Source organism: Vipera ursinii, assembly GCF_947247035.1.
Source record: "Vipera ursinii genome assembly, chromosome: 13".
NCBI lineage: Eukaryota > Metazoa > Chordata > Lepidosauria > Squamata > Viperidae > Vipera > Vipera ursinii.
Genome location: NC_139526.1, coordinates 12,147,266 through 12,169,163, shown reverse-complemented (window position 1 = coordinate 12,169,163; position 21,898 = coordinate 12,147,266). Strand labels below are relative to the sequence as shown.

Here is a 21,898-nt window from a genome sequence, read left to right as displayed (position 1 = left end):
AACCAACTGCCCTGGGGGCAGCAGAATCCCCAAGAGCACCCCACTAACACGGACAGGGCAAACCCCGCTCTCTTCTAGCATGGATGTTGTTACCTAGCTGGGCAATGAAACATCTGCAAGAAAACTGCTAAGCTCGGAGAGCCCCTAAGGACTCCTCATTTCAACCCTGACTACAAATATTCTCTTTTATCGGCCTCTTAGATATAAGTATGGGGGGGGATAACAAAGGACAACCTAACCCTATAAAAAACCCTATTCTTTCCTCTCTTGTGTTCTTGCTCCAGACACTGCCATTATACACTGAATTAACAAGTATTTCTTTGAAAATATTTTACAATGCCTGAATATGCCTTTGTACCTTCTAGATGATAGATAAATCGACAGATAAATGACAGATAAATTGATAAATAGATAGACAGATAGATGATAGATAGATAGATAGATGATAGACGGATGAATGGATGGATGGATGATAGATGGATAGATAAGATGGATGGATGGATGAATAAGATAGATACATACGTACATAGATATAGATAGATGATAGACAGACGGATGGATGGACGGACAGATGGATTAGATGATAGATAGATAGATAGATAGATAGATAGATAGATAGATAGATAGATAGATAGATAGATAGATGATGATAGCCAAGCCTGGAGAACGTGTGTAAAAAAATATCCTATCAGCTTTGGGAGAGCTTTAATGCCTTTATCTGGCCATCCATGTTAAACCAGGTTTCAGAGTCCACCGACATGTCATTGACCAACGCAGATCACTGTCCCCCCTTGTATTCTTGCCCGCCGTTCTTTCCCACTCTGTCAGAAAGGATACTCAGAATCTCTGCTCGCTACTTCCTTTTGCAGTTAGACTAGAGTAACCAAGGCTTAAGTCATAAATGGTCCCCGAGCTTTTTTGTGTGTTTTTCCCTCCCCTGGGCCTCCTTTTGGAGGTTCGGACAGTACAGAAAGTGCTCTCTGCTTTTGTTTTTTTACAAGTTATAAAAACAAATCTCCTTCTGGGCAGAAAATGGTGGGGCCCAGCCATCAAGGGCGACAGGCCGAGGCCGAGAACACATCACGTGGGGCTTGATGTGTTTACTTACAACCGTGTTTACTTAGGAGCGTGGCGTGCTCTGTAGTAAACAGATGCAGGGGACCAGCTGCCTCCACGGCGCACACACCCATGTTTCTGTCGTGCCTTTGAATTTAACTAAGCAGTGGAGCGCACCAAGGGGGTATCGCCGGACATCTGTGAGGTGATGGGGAAGAGCTGGGTGTGCGCAACGTAGCAAGTTCCCTAACGCTTGAAATGCAAGCCGAGGTCAGGCTCAGCTCGGCTGTAGATCACCGCGTGGTGCTTTTGAATCCCGCTGGGTTTTTGAAAAGATCTTGGGAGGAGCGCGAAACAAGCCCCGGGAAGCCTCATTAGCTGAATTGCCTACATGGGCTTTCTCTGCCGCAAAACTGGGGGACCCCGCCAAACCTGTTGGATCGGTGCTCATTACGGTGGAAGGAGGCATTTCGGCGAATGTTTCCCTAGCAAGGCTCTCCTCTCCGCAGAGGCAGCATTGCATGCAAGCGGGCCTTGACTTAGAAGCATTGGCTTAGTGCAGGGGGTCTTCAGACGTGGCCCTTGGATGACTTGTGGGCTTCAACTCCCAGAATTCCTCAGCCAGGCACGCCGGCTGAGGAATTCTGGGAGGTGAAGTCCACAAGCCAAGGGGGTCTTCAAACGTGGCCCTTGGATGACTTGTGGGCTTCAACTCCCAGAATTCCTCAGCCAGGCACGCCGGCTGAGGAATTCTGGGAGTTGAAGTGCACAAGCCAAGGGGGTCTTCAAACGTGGCCCTTGGATGACTTGTGGGCTTCAACTCCCAGAATTCCTAAGCCAGGCACGCCGGCTGAGGTATTCTGGGAGTTGAGGTCCACAAGTCAAGGGGGTCTTCAAACTTGGCCCTTGGATGACTTGTGGGCTTCAACTCCCAGAATTCCTCAGCCAGGCACGCCTCTGGCCTCTATTGTTTAAAAACCAGAGAGACTCAGTATTTCTTCTCTTGAAAAGTTTCTCCTTCTTTTCTTTAGATTATTTATTCAGATATTGTTTAGTGAGCCAGTCTGGTTTAATGTCTCGTCTAGTCTAGCACCAGGCTAGAAACCAGGAGACGGTGAGTTCTACCCCTGCCTTAGCCATGAAAGCCAGCTGAGTGGGCCAGTCACCAGGAGATTGTGAGTTCTAGTGCCGCCATAGGCATGAAAGACAGCTGTCTGACTCTGGGCCAATCACCAGGAGACGGGGAGTTCTAGTCCCACCTTAGCCATGAAAGCCAGCTGAGTGACTATGGGCCAACCACCAGGAGATTGTGAGTTCTTGTGCCGCCACAGGCATGAAAGCCAGCTAGGTGACTCTGGGCCAATCACCAGGAGACGGTGAGTTCTAGTTCCACCTTAGCCATGAAATCCAGCTGGGTGACTTTGTGCCAATCACCTGGAGATGGTGAGTTCTAGTCCCATTTTAGCCATGAAAGCCAGCTGGGTGACTCTGGGCCAATCACCAGGAGACGGGGAGTTCTACTCCCACCTTAGGTATGAAAGCCAGCTGGGTGACCCTGGGCCAATCACCAGGAGATGGTGAGTTCTAGTTCCACCTTAGCCATGAAATCCAGCTGGGTGACTTTGGGCCAATCACCAGGAGACTGGGAGTTCTAGTCCCGCCTTAGTCACGAAATCCAGCTGGGTGACTTTGGACCAATCACTCAGTCTCAGTCCAACTCGCTTTACAGGAAAATAGATGGAGGAAGAAGTATTAGGCCTGTTCGCTGCCTTGAGTTGTTTATAAAAAAATAAAAAATAAAGGCAGGACATAAAAAATAAGATTAACTAGTAAACTTGTGGGCGAGGTTTCGCAACTTTTAGTATTTGACATTGCACAAAATCTTGCTTTCTTGTAAGACACCATCCATAATAATAATAATAATAATAATAATAATAATAATAATAATAATAATAATAATAATAATGATGATGATGATGATGATGATGATGATGATGAAGATGAAGGGGAGATTCGACATAAGCTAATTCACAAGTTAAACCAATATTACTTCATATGAATGACAGCACAAATGAAACAGAATTTAATAAGTACATAAAGTTGCAGATTATCTTAGCGAGTTCAGGTTCTCTGCTCAGGTTTTTCCACGACTTTGAAAGATTTATGTAATTTATCTAGACTCACCAGAGCTCCAGTTTGACCCTTCTGCCATCTAACAGAATTGTCGTGGTTTTGTAATCAATTCCTGCAATGAAAAGATTGGAAGTAGGGTTATATAAATAATAGCAAATGGACATATAGGCTATTAAAAAAAGAATATATGCTATTAGAAAAGAAGGACTGGTGGTGTGTGGTGGGGAGACACACGATAGCAGTATTCCAGTATTTGAGAGGCTGCCACAAGGAGGAGCGGGGTTCAATTTACTTTCCAAAGCATCAGAGGGCAACACAAGAAACAAGGGTTGGAAACTGACCAAGGAGAGAAGCAACCTGAAATTAAGGCGAAACTTCCTCACAGTGAGGACAATTAACCAGTGGAACAGCTTGCCTCCGGAAATCGTGGGCGCTCCATCACTGGAGGTTTTTAAGAAGAGACTGGGCAGTCACTTGACTGAGATGGTGTAGGTTCTCCTGCTTGAGCAGGGGGCTGGACTAGAAGACCTCCAAGGTCCCTTCCAGCTCTATTCTGATTGACAGTTAATACCATGGTGTTATCAGTGAGTCGGTACTTTAGTGCTAAGAAGAAAAAAAAATTGCCACCTTGAGAGGCTTACTACCTAACATTTTGCCCAGGAGAAAAAACTGGAAATAAATAAGAAAATGATAGGTAGGTTTTCTCAATTATGTGAAGCTATGCTCTGTAATAGTCCTAGCTACGGTGTTTCCCGCGAAAATAAGTGCCAACTGGAATATAAGCCCTACCATGACTTTTCAGGATGCTTGTAATATAAGCCCCGTTCCCAAAATAAGCCCGTTAAGATCGGCAGCCAGAAGAATGCATTTTGTACCGTGTTTCCCTGAAAATTAGACCTAGCTGAAAAATAAGCCTTCATGCATCTTTTGGAGCAAACATACAAAACCAGGTCTTATTTGGAGGGAAACAGGGTATTATAAACAGGTTTCCTTCTTCAAAATTTGGAAGAGGGAAATATTTTGAATAAGTTGGAAACAAAGTTAGATGAGAGGAAGAGAGAAATCTTTGCATGTCTGACCTAAATCTTGCTAAAGGTAAAGGTAAAGGTTCCCCCGCACATGCGTGCTAGTCGTTTCCGATTCTAGGGGCCGGTGCTCATCTCCGTTTCAAAGCTGAAGAGCCAGCGCTTGTCCGAGGACGTCTCCGTGGTCATGTGGCCGGCATGACTAGATGCCAAAGGCGCACGGAACGCTGTTACCTTCCCACCGTAGTGGTCCCTATTTTTCTACTTGCATTTTTACGTGCTTTCGAACTGCTAGGTTGGCAGAAGCTGGGACGAGTAACAGGCGCTCACTCTGCTACGCGGCACTCGGGATTCGACCCGCCAAACTGCTGACCTTCTGATCGACAAGCTCAGCGTCCTAACCCACTGAGCCACCGCGTCTTGCTAGTCATATTCTATTACAGCTTTATATTTAGTACAAGAGTTACATCTCTCTCTCTCTCTCTCTCTCTCTGCGTGTGTGTGTGTATGTGTGTTTAAAAAGCGAAGTTTCCAGCTTCTACCAGATCTTCAAAAATTAGTGTCCAATTCGTAAAAGCAATGCGTGTTTTTTGCAAGGAGCTAAAGTTTACCACTATCATACATACCCAAATATTTAATAAATGAGAATGAAGTTATCAACACTAAACCAAAACTTTGAAGTGTCCTGCCACAGAACCGTTTCAGCAATGTTATAAGCCTGCACATTGTACTAATAGTTTCAACTGGTCATCTCTCTTTCTATCCCTCTGAATATTTAATCTGTATAGTTCTTAGTAGAAACAGGTCTTTATTGGACAGATTCAATATTGGGTTAATTGGCTGCCTCACATTCTGCCTTCCAGGAGGATCCAGAACCATTTCTTTTGACAATTTAAACCTTTCATTAGGTAATGTCCAGTTGGATAAACAAATAACATTTACAGACTCGGTGATTTGATTGGCACTTTGCACCATGCCAAGATAGCCGTGGGCTGCGTAACGGTTTGAGGGAATTAAAGGACAAATCACATCTGCTAAGCAAAATAAACAGGTTTCAATATTTTGATTTCAAACCTGAGCTTTTCAACTTGGTGACTCTAAGCTCATCTTAGCATCTTGCTAGTGCAACTCAGGACATGATCTGCTCACAGGACACACTTAAGTTTATTTTCTATTAGTACAACTACTATGCCCATCCCACGTTAGGAGCTACTATTGTTCAGATTACTAGAAATCAGCCTATGCTTCTGGAGAGTTTCTGGCAGTTCTATCTACCAGTAAAATCCAATAACTATTTTCCATAAAAGCAACCTTTAATATTTTTTCTCCCCTACCCCAGGCAGTCCCTGAAAAACCAACAGCTAGTCAGAGGAAAGAAGCTAAGACATTCTACGCTGCGTTACCACATTCCTGATGTCAACGTTGTTTAATCCACGGCAGCTTTCCTTCACAATCGGCTAGCCACGAGGTTGGCTGTTTCACTTAAAAAGACTCAAAAGTGCATGGTGCTGGATTTGAACGAAGTGGTAAATGCTGCCAGAACTGCACACAGGACAAAAATCCAGGCATTTACAGGCAGTCCCTGTTTTGCGACAACCGAGCCCCAAATTTCTGTTGCTAAAGCAAGACCACCTTTCTTGCCACAGTTTTTCAGTGAATCACTGCAGTTGTTAAGTTAGCAACCCGGTTGTTAAGTGAATCTGGCTTCCCCATTGGCTTTGCTCCTCAGGTGGTCTCAAAAGGGGATCACGTGACCCCGGGACGCTGCGACCGTCATAAATAGGAGTCGGTTGCCAAGCGTCCAAATTTTGATCACATGACCATTAGGAATGCTGCAATGGTCGTTAAGGGTGAAAAAAATGTTCATAGGTCGCTTTTTTAGTGCCGTTAACTTAGAACAGTCACTAAACGAATGGTTGTTAAGTCGATGACTATATTTTAAGAGCTCCCTGATCAATTCACGCACGCAAACCAAGGGCTCCATAAGATTCACTGCAACACTGAATAACCTTTAAAAAAAAAATCACTTTCCTACTGCTGCAGCAATTCCATTAATCTGACGGAAACGAATTCAAAGTTTTTCATTTTGCCAATGCAGATAGCCTTCTGCAGGGGGTTGAAAACTTGGGACGGCTCACTTGCAGAATAACTGTTAAGGAATTTGTTGTGCAGAGGTCTCCTTGTGCTACCAAAGAGTTGCACAGACAAGGAAGGGTACTGAGAGCAGTAAGAGTCACACACAGGAGTACACTGAGTTGTAAAAGCAAAAAGTATTTTACTTTGAGGTGGTGTAAAAACAAAAATGCACAGTCAAAAATAAACAGTCCAGGTCATACACAATAGCAACAGTCCAAGGAGTAATCCAAACTACAAAGTCTTCTTACCAGTCCAGAGGTCAATATACAGTTCAGGTTTACAACAGTAGTAAACCAACAGCAGAGCAAAAACAGTAATAGCAGAGATCAGTGAATTCAGAGAGAGAAAAAGAACCTACGTTACTAGCTCCCTCTTACGGCCATGAGAACACTTACACACCAATTAGCCAATTAACTTCTTAAAGACATAACAACATCATGGTTAATATATTTTCAACCCAACATTGTAGGCTAACACCATATGCCTAACAATAACAAATAACAGTTGGAAGGGACCTTGGGGGGGGGTCTTCTAGTCAACCCCCCCCCGCTCAAGCAGGAGACCCTGTATCTGTCATTTCAGACAAATGGTTGTCCAATCTTTTTTAAAAAAAAACCTCCAAGAATTGGAGCATCCACAACTTCTGATTTGTTCCGTTTTATTAATTGTTCTCACTGTCAGGAAATTCCTCCTTAGTTCTAGGTTGCTTCTCCCCGATTAGTTTCCATCCGTTGCTTTTTGTCTGCCTTCAAGTGCTTTGGAGAACAGCTTGACACCCCCCACCCCTCTTCTTTGTGGCAGCCCCTGAGATATTGGAAGGCTGCTGCCGTGTCTTAGTCCTTCTTTTCATTAAACTGGAGACATAGGCAGCTATTTATATTTTCCAAATCCGCAGACGCTTGCTGCAAGCCACACCATCAACACCCTGTTTAGGTTAGCCTCACGTATCGCAATAACTGGCAGCTGCAGGAAACATCGCAAAAGGTGTGAAAGCAACTCAGACGTTGTCGCTTTGGCAAGTCTGCACAGTGCTAGCAGGAAAAAAAACCCCGACACTTTCAAAAGTCAGATCTCAGGGAAATATGGAAGCTGTTATCCCATTTCACTTTATAGTAGCTTTCCCCCCCCCCCCCAGAAACTTTTCTATATAAGGGACTGGTGCATTTCCTCCCCTCCCCCCATTTTTTTTCTTTTTGAATCCTTAACTTTGATACAATCTCCCCAGTGCAGGCAACAGCTCTGCGATTCAAGCTCCCTCCCTTGATGGTTTGCACGCCGCTGCAATTTTAAGATTGCACGGTACCTATTTTAATCCTATTACAAATCAGGGAGCACTTGTCGGCACCGAGTCTTTCATTACAGCTGCTGTTTTTATGTTTGAAAGCCTATCAGGCCAGTTCAGGCAAACTGCCAAAGCGGAAAACTGGGCTGTTCAAATATGCTTGATTAATAAACCTGACATCGAAGCAAACCAGACAGCTTTGACCTGACTACAACGCTAGAGGGCGCTGCAGCACAAAAAACTTTACCCCTTGTTGCTATTATGTGATTGTTTGGTATGTTTATCTTTGGTATTTTTAATTTTGTTATCTTCTTTTTTGGGGTGGGTGGGTGTTCAACTAAAACAAAGAGTGTATTTTATTTTATAACTGTATCCATATTGAAGAGAGTTGTAAGTAGCTTTTTTAAAAAAATATTATTTCGGACAGGTTCTGTCCCTTTTTCAACTTCCCATATTGTCCCTCTCTCTCTGTTTTTCCCTTTACGTTGTAATTTTGCATAACTTTATTTCTGAAACTTAATAAAACTTTTTTTTAAAAAAATCCAATCGCAAAACACCGCTTCTGCGGGAAAACACAATATGTATACAATTAATATCACACCCTCAAAACTTCCCTGATTTTACCTAGCAGGCTAGTCTTGCTCAGCCTAATCCACCCCGCCCCCCAAGGATTTTGGGAGAAAAATGCAAAAAAGAGAGTATTGTACACAATACCTAGATGTAAATAAAATTCTAGACATAGACCTAATGAGAGTTCTTAGATCTAGAATTAAGAATGCCAAATAGCCTGTACTGCTGATTTGCATCTAAGGGGCCTCTGATCAGAATCAGAACTGTAATAATGTTCAAATGTTACTAGCCTTCACTCGGGGTGTAAAACCAATCTCCTTTTTATTGCTTATCTTTCCTCTAACAGCAGAATTGAATGCTGGAATTGTGCTTTTAGACAAAAATATATATATGTTATTTAGCTATTCTAATATGAGCCAGCCGTGTGCTGCAGCTGCCAAAAAAGCCAACACAGTGCTAGGCTGCATTAACAGGGGGATAGAATCAAGATCAGGTGAAGTATTAATACCACTTTACAATGCCTTGGTAAGGCCACACTTGGAATACTGCATCCAGTTTTGGTCACCACGATGTAAAAAAGATGTTGAGACTCTGGAAAGAGTACAGAGAAGAGCAACAAAGATGATTAGAGGTCTGGAGGCTAAATCTTACAAGGAACGGTTGCTAGAACTGGGTATGTCCTGTTTAAAGAAAAGAGGGACTAAGAGGTGTCATGATAGCAGTCTTCCAATATCTCAGGGGCTGCCCCAAAGAAGAGGGAGTCAAGCTATTCTCCAAAGCGCCCGAAGGCAGGACAAGAAGCAACGGATGGAAACTAACCAAGGAGAGAAGCAACCTAGAACTAAGGAGAAATTTCCTAACAGTTAGAATAATTAACCAGTGGAACAACCTGCCTCCAGAAGTTGTGAATGCTCCAACACTGGAAGCTTTTAAGAAGAGACTGGACAACCATTTGTCTAAAATGGTATAGGTTCTCCTGCTTGAGCAGGGGGTTGGACTAGAAGACCTCCAAGGTCCCTTCCAACTCTGTTATTCTGTTCAGTGTTCCAATATCTCAGGGGCTGCCCCAAAGAAGAGGGAGTCAAGCTATTCTCCAAAGTGCCTGAAAGCAGGACAAGAAGCAACGGATGGAAACAAATCAAGGAGAGAAGCAACCTGGAACTAAGGAGGAATTTCCTGTTAGAACAATTAACCAGTGGAACAACCTGCCTCCAGAAGCGGTGAATGCTCCAACACTGGAAGTTTTTAAGAAGCGTCTGGACAGCCATTTTGTCTGAAATGGCATAGGGTTTCCTACCGGAGCAGAGGGTTGGACTAAATGACCTCCAAGGTCCCTTCCATCATCATCATCATCATCATCATCATCATTATTATTATTATTATTATTATTATTATTATTATTATTATTATTATTATTATTACTATTATTATTTTCTAAAAGCCATGGGACAGAACTTGGTAAAGTCATCCTGCCCAACGACTCTTACAACCATTCAACTAATAACCATTTCCCACACTTAGCAGCCATGGCAGCATCCCGGGGGTCACGTGATCAAAATTCTGACGTTTGGCGACTGACACATTTAAGGTCACGTGATCCCCTTTTGCGACCTTCTGGACCAGCCAAGTCAATTGGGAAGAAGCCAGATTCACTTAACAACCACGTTACTAATTTAACCACTGCAGTCACTCACTTAAGAACCGTGGCCAGCAAGGTTGTAAAAATGGGCAAAATTCACTTTTAACAACGGTCCTGCTTAGCAACGGAATGGCTCAACTGTGGTCGTAAATCGAGGACAACCTGTATAAAGCAGGGAATACCTTATAGGTTTTGTACTATTCACCTGTTCTAAATCTGGCGAACCAAAATTGTGCCTGAATCGACATTGTGCTGTGGGAAGTCAGCCCCCCCCCCCCACCAAGAGAAGGAAATATTAAAAGGGTAGAAAAATATATTTCCTCAAAGGATCTTAAAGAGGCAGGAAAGCACGGCCAGTTTTTTTCTTAATAGCCCCAAGTCTCCCTCCCCCAAGCAGAAACCAGCTCTGTAAAAATGCAGATGTAAATCTCCCAGCTAGAAGATTAACAAGACAAAGACATCTTAAATCTACAGACCCCACCCAAACTCTAAGACAGGACATGATAGGATTAACCCACAGATACCAAAGGGGCACACTCAGACTCAGGTCGAAGTTCATGCCACAGCAACAACTCCAAACAAAAGGCTGCAGAGGGTATAAAAACCCACTCCCTACATGTACTCTCTCTCTTTCTCTCTTTTTTCGTCCAGAGCCATCTTCCTGTCTGGCTCTCCTCTTCAATAAACTGCAACCTTCTTCCTAAAGCAGTCGCCATGTTGTTTATTCCCGGCTTGGACTGAACCACGATGAAGACTTTTCCTTCAACAGTGCTATAAAAAAACTCTCCTGCCAATGGCAATTTCCTCATCTTAGGTGTTTAAAAAGATGCCAGAAAAGGGAAAGTTGGTTCTTAGATTTATTTATTTAATTTATTTTAATTCCATTTATATCCCGCCCTTCTCCGAAGACTCAGGGTGGCTTACAAGCTTAGCAGTAGCCTTCATTCTATGTATATGCCTGCTTATTAGGGCTTTCACACACACACCCCAAGCGGCATTATTACAAAGTCAGCTTAATTGCCCCCAACAATCTGGGTCCTCATGTTACCTACCTCGGAAGGATGGAAGGCTGAGTCAACCTTGATAAACATCAAAGTGATAAAAGTGAACGCTTCAAGAACAAATACATGCTTGCAGAGATGATACTCCTCTGCTAAGAGCTGTTCAGTATTTTAAACATATTATTGAAAATGTTGAGAGAGTTATTTATGGGATAGATAGATTTTAAAGGAGTCAATTACAGCATGATCTTCGTAGAAGAATGAAAGAGTAATTTTCCCGATTCCCAGCTATACCCGGTTTATATTTTGACCTCAAACAAATGGCACCTAAGTAATTCATCTTAAAAATCATTATTGTATGAACACAAGTTATTTGACCCTCTTTAAATCTTGGCAGTGCTTCAGCTCCTGTTTTAAGGGCTACAAGACCTACACAAGCAATGATGGGAAGGGAAGGCTTAATTCTGATCCTAATTATCATGAGAAGCAGACATGAAGGACATTATAATCCTGCCCTGAAAACTGCTGATAAATCTTTCTTTTCTGTTCATGGGTAAAAAAAATGACATTAATACTTTGGATCAACTCACTGTTAATTAGTCTTTTACAACACTGTTAATTAGTTTTGGATATTTTCCAAAAAGATCTGGGATTTCTTAAAATATGTTCTAGCTTGACAATTTGGACATGACACCTTAGCACTTTTAAATTACTAATATTATTGGGAAAAGTTTTTGAGGTGACTAAATTTGAAGTTATTTTTTTATGTGCAGTGGAAAAATAGTACCAAAACATAAGAAAAAGCTGCAAGCAATTTGGAACAAAGAGATGGAACATCCTGCTTTAATAAACCCAATAGGCTTGTCTTTTAAGGAATGTCAAATTGACATCCTGTTGTCTTAAGATACAATTAATATAACAAATGGCTATATGGACACCCGGATGGGTGGCAAAGGTTGTGTTTTAACTTCTGTATGTTGGAAAGGTAATATTTTAGAAAGCACAATGACTCAATTACTTCTGCTTTGACTTAGAACAACACTGTTTAACTTCCTATTCGTTAAGTTATTAATAGGGCATTAAAAAACAAAGCAAACAAGGGTTAAGCATGGGAATGTATTGTTAAATTATATCCTCCAAAATTGGAATCTATTGAAGAAAATTGGAATTACTGTGGAGGACCAAAGCTAAAAAGACGGTTTAACTGCAGCGGAAAGATATTGAAAATCTAAGATTGAAATCTTTGGAGGGAGGATATGTGTTCACTTTCAACACTGATCAGTCTGATGATCATTACTCTATACGGGTCAATATTAAGCATTAGAAATAGCACTTAAGACTTATATACTGCCCCATAGTGCTTTACAGCACCCTCTGGGTGGTTTACAATTTCAGCAAATTGCCCCCCAACAATCTGGGCCCTCATTTTACCGACCTTGGAAGGATGAAAGGGTGAGTCAACCCACTGCCCCACCGGGGATCTGTATAGAATGAAGGCTATTGCTAAGCACATTGATTTGTGCTTTAAATTGTAAGCCGCCCTGAGTCTTCGGAGAAGGACGGGATATAAATGGGATTAAAATAAAAAATAAATAAAATAATCTGTTGTTTAAAACTTGAGCTTTTGGTTTTACATAGCTTCATTATAATATTTATTTATGGTTTACTGTTTTGTTTGCATTTTCATTTTTTCCTCTTGCCTTTTTAAAAAGGTTGCTTCAATCTGCATAGCTTAAATAACACAGAATGTATAATATCCCAAAACAGCTTAGAGAAAAACAGCCACCCACTAAGGAACCAAAATATCCCACAAAAGGGGGATATTCTCCATATATATATATGGGACTCCTTCATGGCCCTCTTATATATTTTTCATATATATATATGAAAACGCAGTAAAATAAATAATAGATGTCTGCTAGCTAGAAAACCAGCAGGTTATGACAATTCTACGTGGTCTTTCAGGTAGAATTGCCATAACCTGCTGGTTTTCAGCATATTTTATTTATTTTACTGCTCTCTCTCTCTCTCTCTCTCTCTCTCTCTCTCTCTCTCTCTCTCTCTCTCTCTATATATATATATATATATATATATATATATATATATATATATATATATATATATATATATATATATATATGGAGGAAACATGAAACGTAAAACGTTACAAAACAAACGCAAAAGGAGGTGGACCATGCCCAGCCTGAGATGCAAGGATGGCAAAGGCTGAAAAACCGGTTTGATCTCTTTTCAACGAATTCCAGCTCTGACTCGCCACGCGAGTTCAGTTTATAACGAAAAGAAACTATTTTGCTATTATTGTCCCTTATAAGAAGCTGTCCACAAACACTGTTATTACCAGTACACAGTTTAGACAAAGGAAACAGATACAGTGGAGAAGCTGTCGACACATGGACAAAAACACTGTCTTGCCATGGAAATTATGATATCCATTAAACGTCAACTCCAAGGATTATTTCTATTTCCAATTTAACAGGCTCCGTTGTTAATAAGCTTTCAGCCAGGTTGAGATGACCCCTCGGAGTGATCCCCTTGCTTGAGCGCTATTCAAAAGAGTTTTTTGGGTTTTTTTTATCATCCATCAAAATCCACAGCAAATTAATCAGCTGGTTTGGTGCTAACATTATGTTTTATACGCTGGAAGCTGCTGCTGTGTTTCCCGAGGAACAAGTTCAAAGAGGCATTCTCTGGAGATGCTTCACCGCAAGGATTGCACTAGAATGGAAAACACGAGCAGGATAAAAGGCGTTTGTCTCTTCTGTTTTCCCCCCCAACAATAAAGGTAAAATTTATTCAGACTCAACAAGGCCACGGGTACAAAGCATTTCTAGCTGGAAGGAACTGAACAACAACTTGACACAGACCATCTCTTCAGACCGCATTACATATTATTTCCAAGGTTCGAAAATGCCTATGGAAAGAGTTGGTCTAAATCAGGGGGGCGGGCAACCTGGGCTCTTTTATGACTCGTGGACTTCAACTCCCAGAATTCCTGAGCCAGCCATGCTGAGGGGAAATTAAAACTAAACTAAATTAAATTAAATTAAATTAAAACTCCGAACAAAAATGTGTAAGTTGGGAAAGTGTTCTGATTTGTTGCTACTATAGACTAACATAGAAAGCCAGTTTGGTGTAGAGCAGGAGTAGGCACCCTTGGCTCTTTGATGACTCGTGGACTTCAACTCCCAGAATTCCTGAGCCAGCCATGCTGAGGGGAAAGGGAGAGGTTTCCAAGCTGAGCCATGCTGGCTCAGGAATTCTGGGAGTCGAAGTCCACAAGTCATGAGGGGGCCAAAGTTTCCCCCACGCTGGCTGAGGAATTCTGGGAGTTGAAGTCCCACGAGTCCTAAAAGAGCCAAGGTTGCCTAGCCCTGGTCTAAATGCAATGTTTTAGGACTCTTATCAAAGTTGATCCTTTCAGGACTGAGTGGGTGTGGCAACCGTAACTGAGACCAGAATTTCCATTGCTAGGCGAAGTGGTTTTAGTGGGTCACACCAAATTTTGGACCTTTATGCCATGGTTGTTAAGTGAATCACTGCAGTTGATAAATGAATCACACGGCGGTTAAGTAAACCCAGCTTCCTCCATTGACTTGACGAGTCCTATGTCACTTTTTTCCAGCGCTGTTGTAACCTCTGAATGGTCGCTAACGCATGGTTGCTAAGTCAAGGATTAGCTGTAGCCCAAAAGGCTTTTTTGTGGAGTGCAAGATGCTAGGTCTGTGGTGGCGAACCTATGGCACAGGTGCCACAGGCGGCACGCAGAGCCCTCTCTGTGGGCACGTGCACCGACGCCCCAGTCCTAGGCCTTCAGCTGGGTTTTATAAAAACCTTTACACTTTAGGCCTCCGCCGCTGTGTGCAAAAAAAAAGGCTCAATCAATCAACTTCTCGTGGGGAAAAAAAAGATCTCGCAAAGTTGGAATTGATTGATTGAACACCGTTACCATTGCAGCCATGCCCACCTGGCACCTGACAATACATAAATGGGTTTTGGGTTGCAGTTTGGGCACTCGGTCTCTAAAAGGTTCGCCATCATTGCGCTAGGTAATACTGGACTTCAAGTGACTGTAAGGCAGGGGTCCCCAACCCCTGGTCCGTGGACCGGTACCGGGCCGTGGCATGCCAGAAACTGGTCCGCACGAACAAGCAAAGCCCCATCCGTGGGATGCAGGCAGCACACAAAACCACGCACCCTCCGGTCCGCGAAAAAACCCGTCTCCACGGAACCGGTTCCTGGTGCCCAAAAGGTTGGGGATAGTTGCAGTTCTTGTTCACTTCTACGTATTTGTTGTTATTGGGTCGGGCAAGAATTCTGATTGTATCCTGAGATGTAAATAAGTATGAAGCCAGAAGAGATGATACAAGCAGGTTAGAAAATTAATATTAGAAGTCTGGGTGACCACACAAAACTTGTATTCCCACCCACCCACTGGAATTCTTTAAGCAAATCAAAATTCATCCTGCTTGCATGACCAAACCAATCCTGTATAAGATTTTATGATGTGGGAAATCTAACTTATTAAATAAAATCTCCCAGTCTATTACTGCATTGTAAGAACTTATTCTGGCTCATGGACTAAAAAAAAACCAAAAAAACCCAAAGCAGCACGTTTGCCATCTCCTGCCCCTACCCCCAATCCTTCTGGCCATCCTTTTCTGGAGTCCACAATTAAGCAGGCATTTTGAAGAGATTTAGGAATACCAAGCCTGAACCAAGAGACAAAAAGAAGCAGCCAGCTTTGAAAATTCAAATGCATAGAAAAATAACGCTCCATAGATGCTGGGTATGTAAATATACAGACACGCGCAGAAATTCGTCCGTGCACAGAGGAGACAGAGGTCTACTTAAGCTTTTAAAAACTAACAGATTGCTCTTCAAATATGAGAGATAATTAGTCCAAGTTTCACCATTCTCTGAGCCTGGAGGGAAAGACAGGATTTGCAGATGGCAGAATATAAAACATCAGAGGTTCATCTACAAAGCCTTTAGAGAATAGCTTTAATGCATTGGGATTTCTGCATTCCCATCTCTGTCTAATAGGTAACCCGGGCAGTTTTGCCCTTATATAATCGCTTGTTTGTACTGCTAAGCAAGGAGGCAAAATGGCCGATAAAGTCATAGAAACACCATGGTCATAAGTACAGCTTATTGAAGTGTCAACAGAATGGAGGACATGGGCCACATAGAGCTGAGTAAGAACGTTGGAAAGATCAGCAAATTAAGGCTTTGCGTACGCCACCAGAGGAATGACACAGCTTGGGCTGAGGTGTAGTGAATCTGGACGCACAAGGTTATTTCTTGGGTCTACTTTAGAATTGTTATGTCTGAAAGTGCCAGCAGTTCTGAGCAACGCCATCGATCAATGGCATTGCTTTTTGCCAATGGAAACTGCATCGCCCTAACTATGGTTCAGGACGTCAGAGTTAAGAATTCATTTCTTATACATTATTGTAAATCTGGATTTCGAATTGACCAGCTGAGTCATAGGAAATGGTGTGGCAATCTTTATTTTTAATATACATTTCAGGGTGTGTCGTACCCATGCATTAATTATTTCAGACAAAGTGGCTTTTTACGAGGCACTGTCAGTCAACAGGCTGCAAATTCCAGGAAGGGTGACAAAGCTTTATAGATGCCCACTTGCATTTTAGGGATTTTTTTTTAAAAAAAGTTATTTTGATTTTTTAAGGCCAAGACAAACCGTTGTGAATGATATACGGGCGGCTTCTCTGGCTTGACTTCCAGATCTCTTGATGTGTGATCATACACAAAAATTAAGACCGTGGTAATTTAAAGGAAGTTCTGATTATCAGTAGAGAGGAACAATCCTATCGAATTATCAACAGGGCTGAAGGCGCATTTAAAATGGGTGCTGGGATGGAGAAGGAAAAGAAAATGGAACTGTAATGTGATCCTGGAGGAGGGCACCATTATCACTCAGCTTTTCCAAGTAGAGGGTCCCAAAACATGAGAAGGGATGGAAGAGGCCTGCCCAAGAAATTTGAAGAAGGCTGAAAAGGAAAAGGAAGGTTAAGCGGTGCGGAAGAAACTATGGATTAATGCTGCAAGTCAAACAGCGTATAGAAGGAGTGTCCAACCTTGGCAAGCTGTGGACTTCATTTCCCAGGATTCCATGCTGGCTGGGGAATTCTGGGAGTTCAAGTCTGCAGGTCTTAAAGTGGCCAAAGTTGGACACCCCTGGTTTATACTATGTTGTGGCTACACTCGTAATCTTAAACTAATCTGCCGCAGACTGGAGTTCAGTACAGGGGAGACCTGTCCTGTCCAACCCGTGTTTGCCAAGCTTGGGACTCAATAAAACTCAATAAATCTACCAAATCTTGCTACTGCTGGGAAGGAACGGCTGCCAGCACCCCTGCTTCCAAGTCTCACTATACCCATTTTTAAAACTGGTACGGAAATTATGTACTATAGGTTGCTTTGAACTTTTGCAGAAAAGGTGGGGCACCAATGTACTGCACTTCAAGAGCTACATCAAGATGCTCTTCTGATACAAATGCAGATGGAAGAAAGAAGTACAAAAACCATACAAAAATGAATTTGCATCTTTATTACGTATTGCTGAATTTATTTTTGCAGGGAGGGAAAAATGTAAAACGCTAACCTTGTCACCACTGCCATGCTCAAGGCCATTTGTCATGCAAAACCGTGGGAAAAATCATAACGTGGTAACCCTAAAACCCAAAAAGGTTAACTAGGTATATCCCATGACCATTCTTATATGTTTAAATCATACATGGTTAGGCATGTACTTCTTTATATTAATACCTACTAGCTATAAGCAAGAATTTTAAAAAAGGGTGAAATATTAGATCAATCTTCCCACACAAGTCTGCTTTGCGACTGTATTTTATCCAGCCATCCGGGAGATATTTTCCCACATAATGAGTGCATTTTTATAAGGAAATGGATGCTTGCAACAGATGAACTATTGAAGAATGCTTGATCTCTGTGGAACGTGAAACAGGATTTACTTACAACAACAGGAAGTTGCTTCTATGTGGAATCTGCACAGGGGCAAATCTGCTCCTTCATTCCAGAGGCAGCTTACGGATCCTTCAAAGATTTTAATTACACATGCCAAGAGATGGTTGATTAATTCTCTCCGCAGCTAGCGTCTATTTTCATACAAAACCATTGATTATGACAATCCACCCACCCTCCCCATTTTAATCACTGGCTCACAGTTCTCTCTGTAACTAGGGGCATAATCATACTTTTAAAAAGATGAAGGGGAATGAAACCTCAATGATCTGGGCAAGCTTTTAATTAGCCAAGAGCACTTGTCAATTGCACACTCGGCTATCGTATTAATTAAGCAACCAAAGCAATTCTGTGACAGGGCAGCAGACTGTTGCAAACACGCTTACTATCTCAGTTAAGATGTGGGTATGGCCAATAAAGACCAGGTAAAGAAAGGGCCTGCTCCCATAGCAGGGGAAAATGCTTCAGTGATCTTGAGTTCCTGCAAATTACAGGTAGTCCTCAACTTACATCCATTCGTTTAGGGACCATTCGAAATTACGACGGCATCGGGAAAAAAGGGCCTTATGACCGTTTTTCACCCCTATGACTATTGCAGCATCCACACGGTCACTTGATTAAGCCTCCTTGCTCAGCAGCAGAAATTGTGGCCATTAAGCCGAGGGCTACCTGTACAGGTACGCAATTCAGCCCCAGTTTTCTATTGCTAAGCGGCTACGTGAATTCTGCCTCATTTTATGACCTTTCTTGCCACAGACGTTAAGTGAACCGCCCCAGTTTAAGTTCGTAACTCGGTTGTTCCGTTGAATCTGGCTTCCCCCATCGACTTTGCTTGCCGGGAGATCACGCCAGAGGGGGGATCACCCTGACCCTGGGATGCTGCTACCGTCATAAGGATGAGTCGGTTGCCAAGCATCCTGGTTTTATTCATGTGACCCCGAGGATGCTGCAACCGTCTTTAGGTGTGAAAAACAGTCGTCGGTCATTTTGCCGTTGTAACTTTGAATGGTCGCTAAAGGGACTGGGGAGATGGCTGCCAAGTCTTTCTCCTTGAACTGAGCTTTTCCTCCAGACCCGTGGTTGCAGGGAAGGAGGAGTAAAACGGCCCCATCTGGAAAGGGCCTTTACATAATGAACCCCGAGGCTTCTCGATCTTCACTCAGCAGTTATCCACCCCATAGGAGTTCTTCTACTCCAAGCTGTGGAGGTGATTTATATTCCCGGTGCCCACAACTCATATTCCAGACACAAGGTCCATTTCATCTTTCCATTCCTAATCATCCTGTCTCAGGGGTAGGCAACCTTGGCTCTTTTATGACTCATGGACTTCAACTCCCAGAAATCCTGAGCCAGCCATGCTGGCTCAGGAATTCTGGGAGTTGAAGTCCATGAGTCATAAAAGAGTCGTATGCGGAAGCCCAGTAACTTGACTTCTCTCAGTATTAACTCTTCATTTAACAGCATCTGCCCGTCACTTATAACTGTTTGTTTGGTCACCATTTGAAGTTACAATGGCACCGTTTTTCTAACAACCGTCGCAGCAGCCCCAGGTCACACGATCAAAATTTGGAAGCTTGGCAACTGGCTCGTGTTTATGACAGTCGCGGGTGCCCATGTCTTCACCTTTAGCGACCCTTCTGACAAGCAAAGTCAACGGGGAAGGCTCACTTTGTAACCGGGTTAGTAACAGCTGCAGCGATCCACTTTGCAACTGCGGCAGGAAAGGTCGTAAAATGGGTCAAAACTCAATAACTGTCTCACTTAGCAATGGACATTTTGGCCTCAATTGTGGTCGTGAGTCGAGGACTATCTGTGCAGGGCTGAGGCAGGACGGTTCCTGACACTCCCCCCCTTTCTCTGGAAAATAAAAGTATATAGAGGAGAGAATTTGCAGGGACAAAGTATAGGTCTATAAACTACTCTTTTGCAGCTCGAATGAAGGTTTGGGAAGCACAAAAGACATCAGTGTAAAGAAATTTATATTGTTTCTGCTGGAAGAATTACCTACTTTTCACCAAAAGCGAAGGGAAAGCCAAAATTACAAAAAAAAAAGTGAACTTGACAGCAGACATTTACAATCTGGAATAAAAGCGTTGGAAATTGCAGCCTTCAAAATTGCAGTGTTTGAAAGTCAACGAATAACCATTAAATCTGCCACATGACCGCAAAGTGTTTTGTTTCCTCCGAGGTCTTTCTTGCCCATTCTTCTCCTTTGTCGGTTGTCTTCAAGGATACCATTTAGCTTAATCTTGACACGGAGCGATTTTGTAATCAGTCAGAGAAGTAACGTAGGGAAAGAGCCCATTTTTAGTTTCCAATTCAAAGTGCCACGAGGAAGGTTTAATAAATAAAATCAAATGCGACATAAAGGAAAAACGAGAGCGACTGCAAATACGCGGTGCTTTGATGATAAAAATCTGCTCCCTTGGAGGGCAGGATACAGAATTGTCACACACACACACACACACACACACACACACACACACACACGCTTGCTTACTCCCTTTCAGAGTTCTGCAAGCAACGTTAGAAGAATCCTGAAAATCATAGAAAGTTCTCAGACAGTATTTTCAATGCTGCACGGATTTTATGTAGCTATGTTAAGGAGAGTGTCTAATGCAGAGGTCTCCAATCTGTGGGCCGTGGCGCATTACTGGGCTGTAGCCTGCTGGCCACTGGACCATGGAACAGGCTGGCCAGTGCATGCACGTGTGGGTGCATAGTCACCCCCACTCATGCTAGCGCCACTGCCGCTATGCAAACGGGGCACCACGTGGCACAAACAGGGTGCTGTGTGGCGAAAATGGGGCACCATGCGGCACAAACAAGGCCCTGTCGGCAAAACCAGGGTGAGCGTCCCACAGGTGCTAGCACCACCCCATTTGCGTCACGTGTCCTCACGGCCCCATTTGTGTGCGCACGTGCACGTTTCCTCCTCCCTTTCCTTCCGGTCCACCAAGAAAGGTTGGAGACCTCTGCTCTAATGCACAACAGGTAGTCCTCGACTTATGACCATAACTGAGCTGAAATTATGACCATAAGTTGTGCTGGCACTTAAGCAGATCACCACCCAATTTTACAACCTTTTTTTTTCTGGTAGTCATTAAGCGAATCACCATAGCTGTTATACGAATGATGCAGTCGCTAAGCAAACATGTCAGTTCTGAAGTGTCTGCAATGAGTGTAATTTGCCAGAATCGGGAAGTAGTTGCTGATTTACTATTACAACCATCTAGCATCAGCAAAACACACAAACCAACTGAAGCCCTCCAAAATATCCTAAGTAAACCAAAAGACAAAGCAGCCTCAGAAAAACAAAACAAAATGGGGGTCATCTACAACAGGGTCCCCGACCCCTGGCTCCGTGGACCGGGACCGGGCCGCTGCATGCCAGCAACCGGTCTGTACAAACAAGTAAAGCCCCATCCGTGGGATGCAGGCAGCACACAAAACCACGTACTCTCCGGTCCGCGGAAAAACCTTTCTCTGCAGAACCGGTCCCTGGTGCCCCAAAGGTTGGGGACCTCTGATCTACAATAGTGTAAAAAGACGGCAACAGTCACTGTGTATGACAAACAGGCAGAAGGCTAAGGGAAAGCATCCATGAACACCAACTAGCAGTCGGAAGACATGAAGAAAACGCCCTAATTTCACAACATACGGACAGACTTAACCATAGTTTCGACTGGGAAATCATGAGCATCTTAAACCAAGCCAAATCCAAAAATGCTAGAGAACTTCTAGAAGCCGGGTACTCTTGACAAATTAGCCGTCAACAGACACAGAACCATCAACAACTACGCACTGTGCAGAAGAGACAATCAACGAGTCAAAAAGGGAACCGGAAAAATCCAAAAGTCCTCCCCGCCAGCAATCAACACCCAGATGAACATAGATTTAATACCAAGATTAACATCAGGCCAACAATCAAGAAGTAAACAATACCCCACTCAAGGAAAACGTCCCACAAGCTAGCAGTAAACACCCCAACCAAAGAACCACGAAGGCCCATTCCCACCAGGGTCTA

At 43.0% G+C, this 21,898-nt stretch overlaps 1 protein-coding gene across 1 annotated transcript in view; it reads right to left on the bottom strand.

Moving 5' to 3' along the window:
• RAB40C (RAB40C, member RAS oncogene family) overlaps positions 1 to 21,898 on the bottom strand; it is a 49,498-nt gene that overhangs the window by 13,723 nt on the left and 13,877 nt on the right. Inside the window, exon 3 of the mRNA XM_083372856.1 lies at positions 3,241 to 3,301. Within this exon, the coding sequence (XP_083228982.1) occupies positions 3,241 to 3,301 (61 nt within the window). The remainder of the gene's footprint in view (positions 1 to 3,240; positions 3,302 to 21,898) is intronic.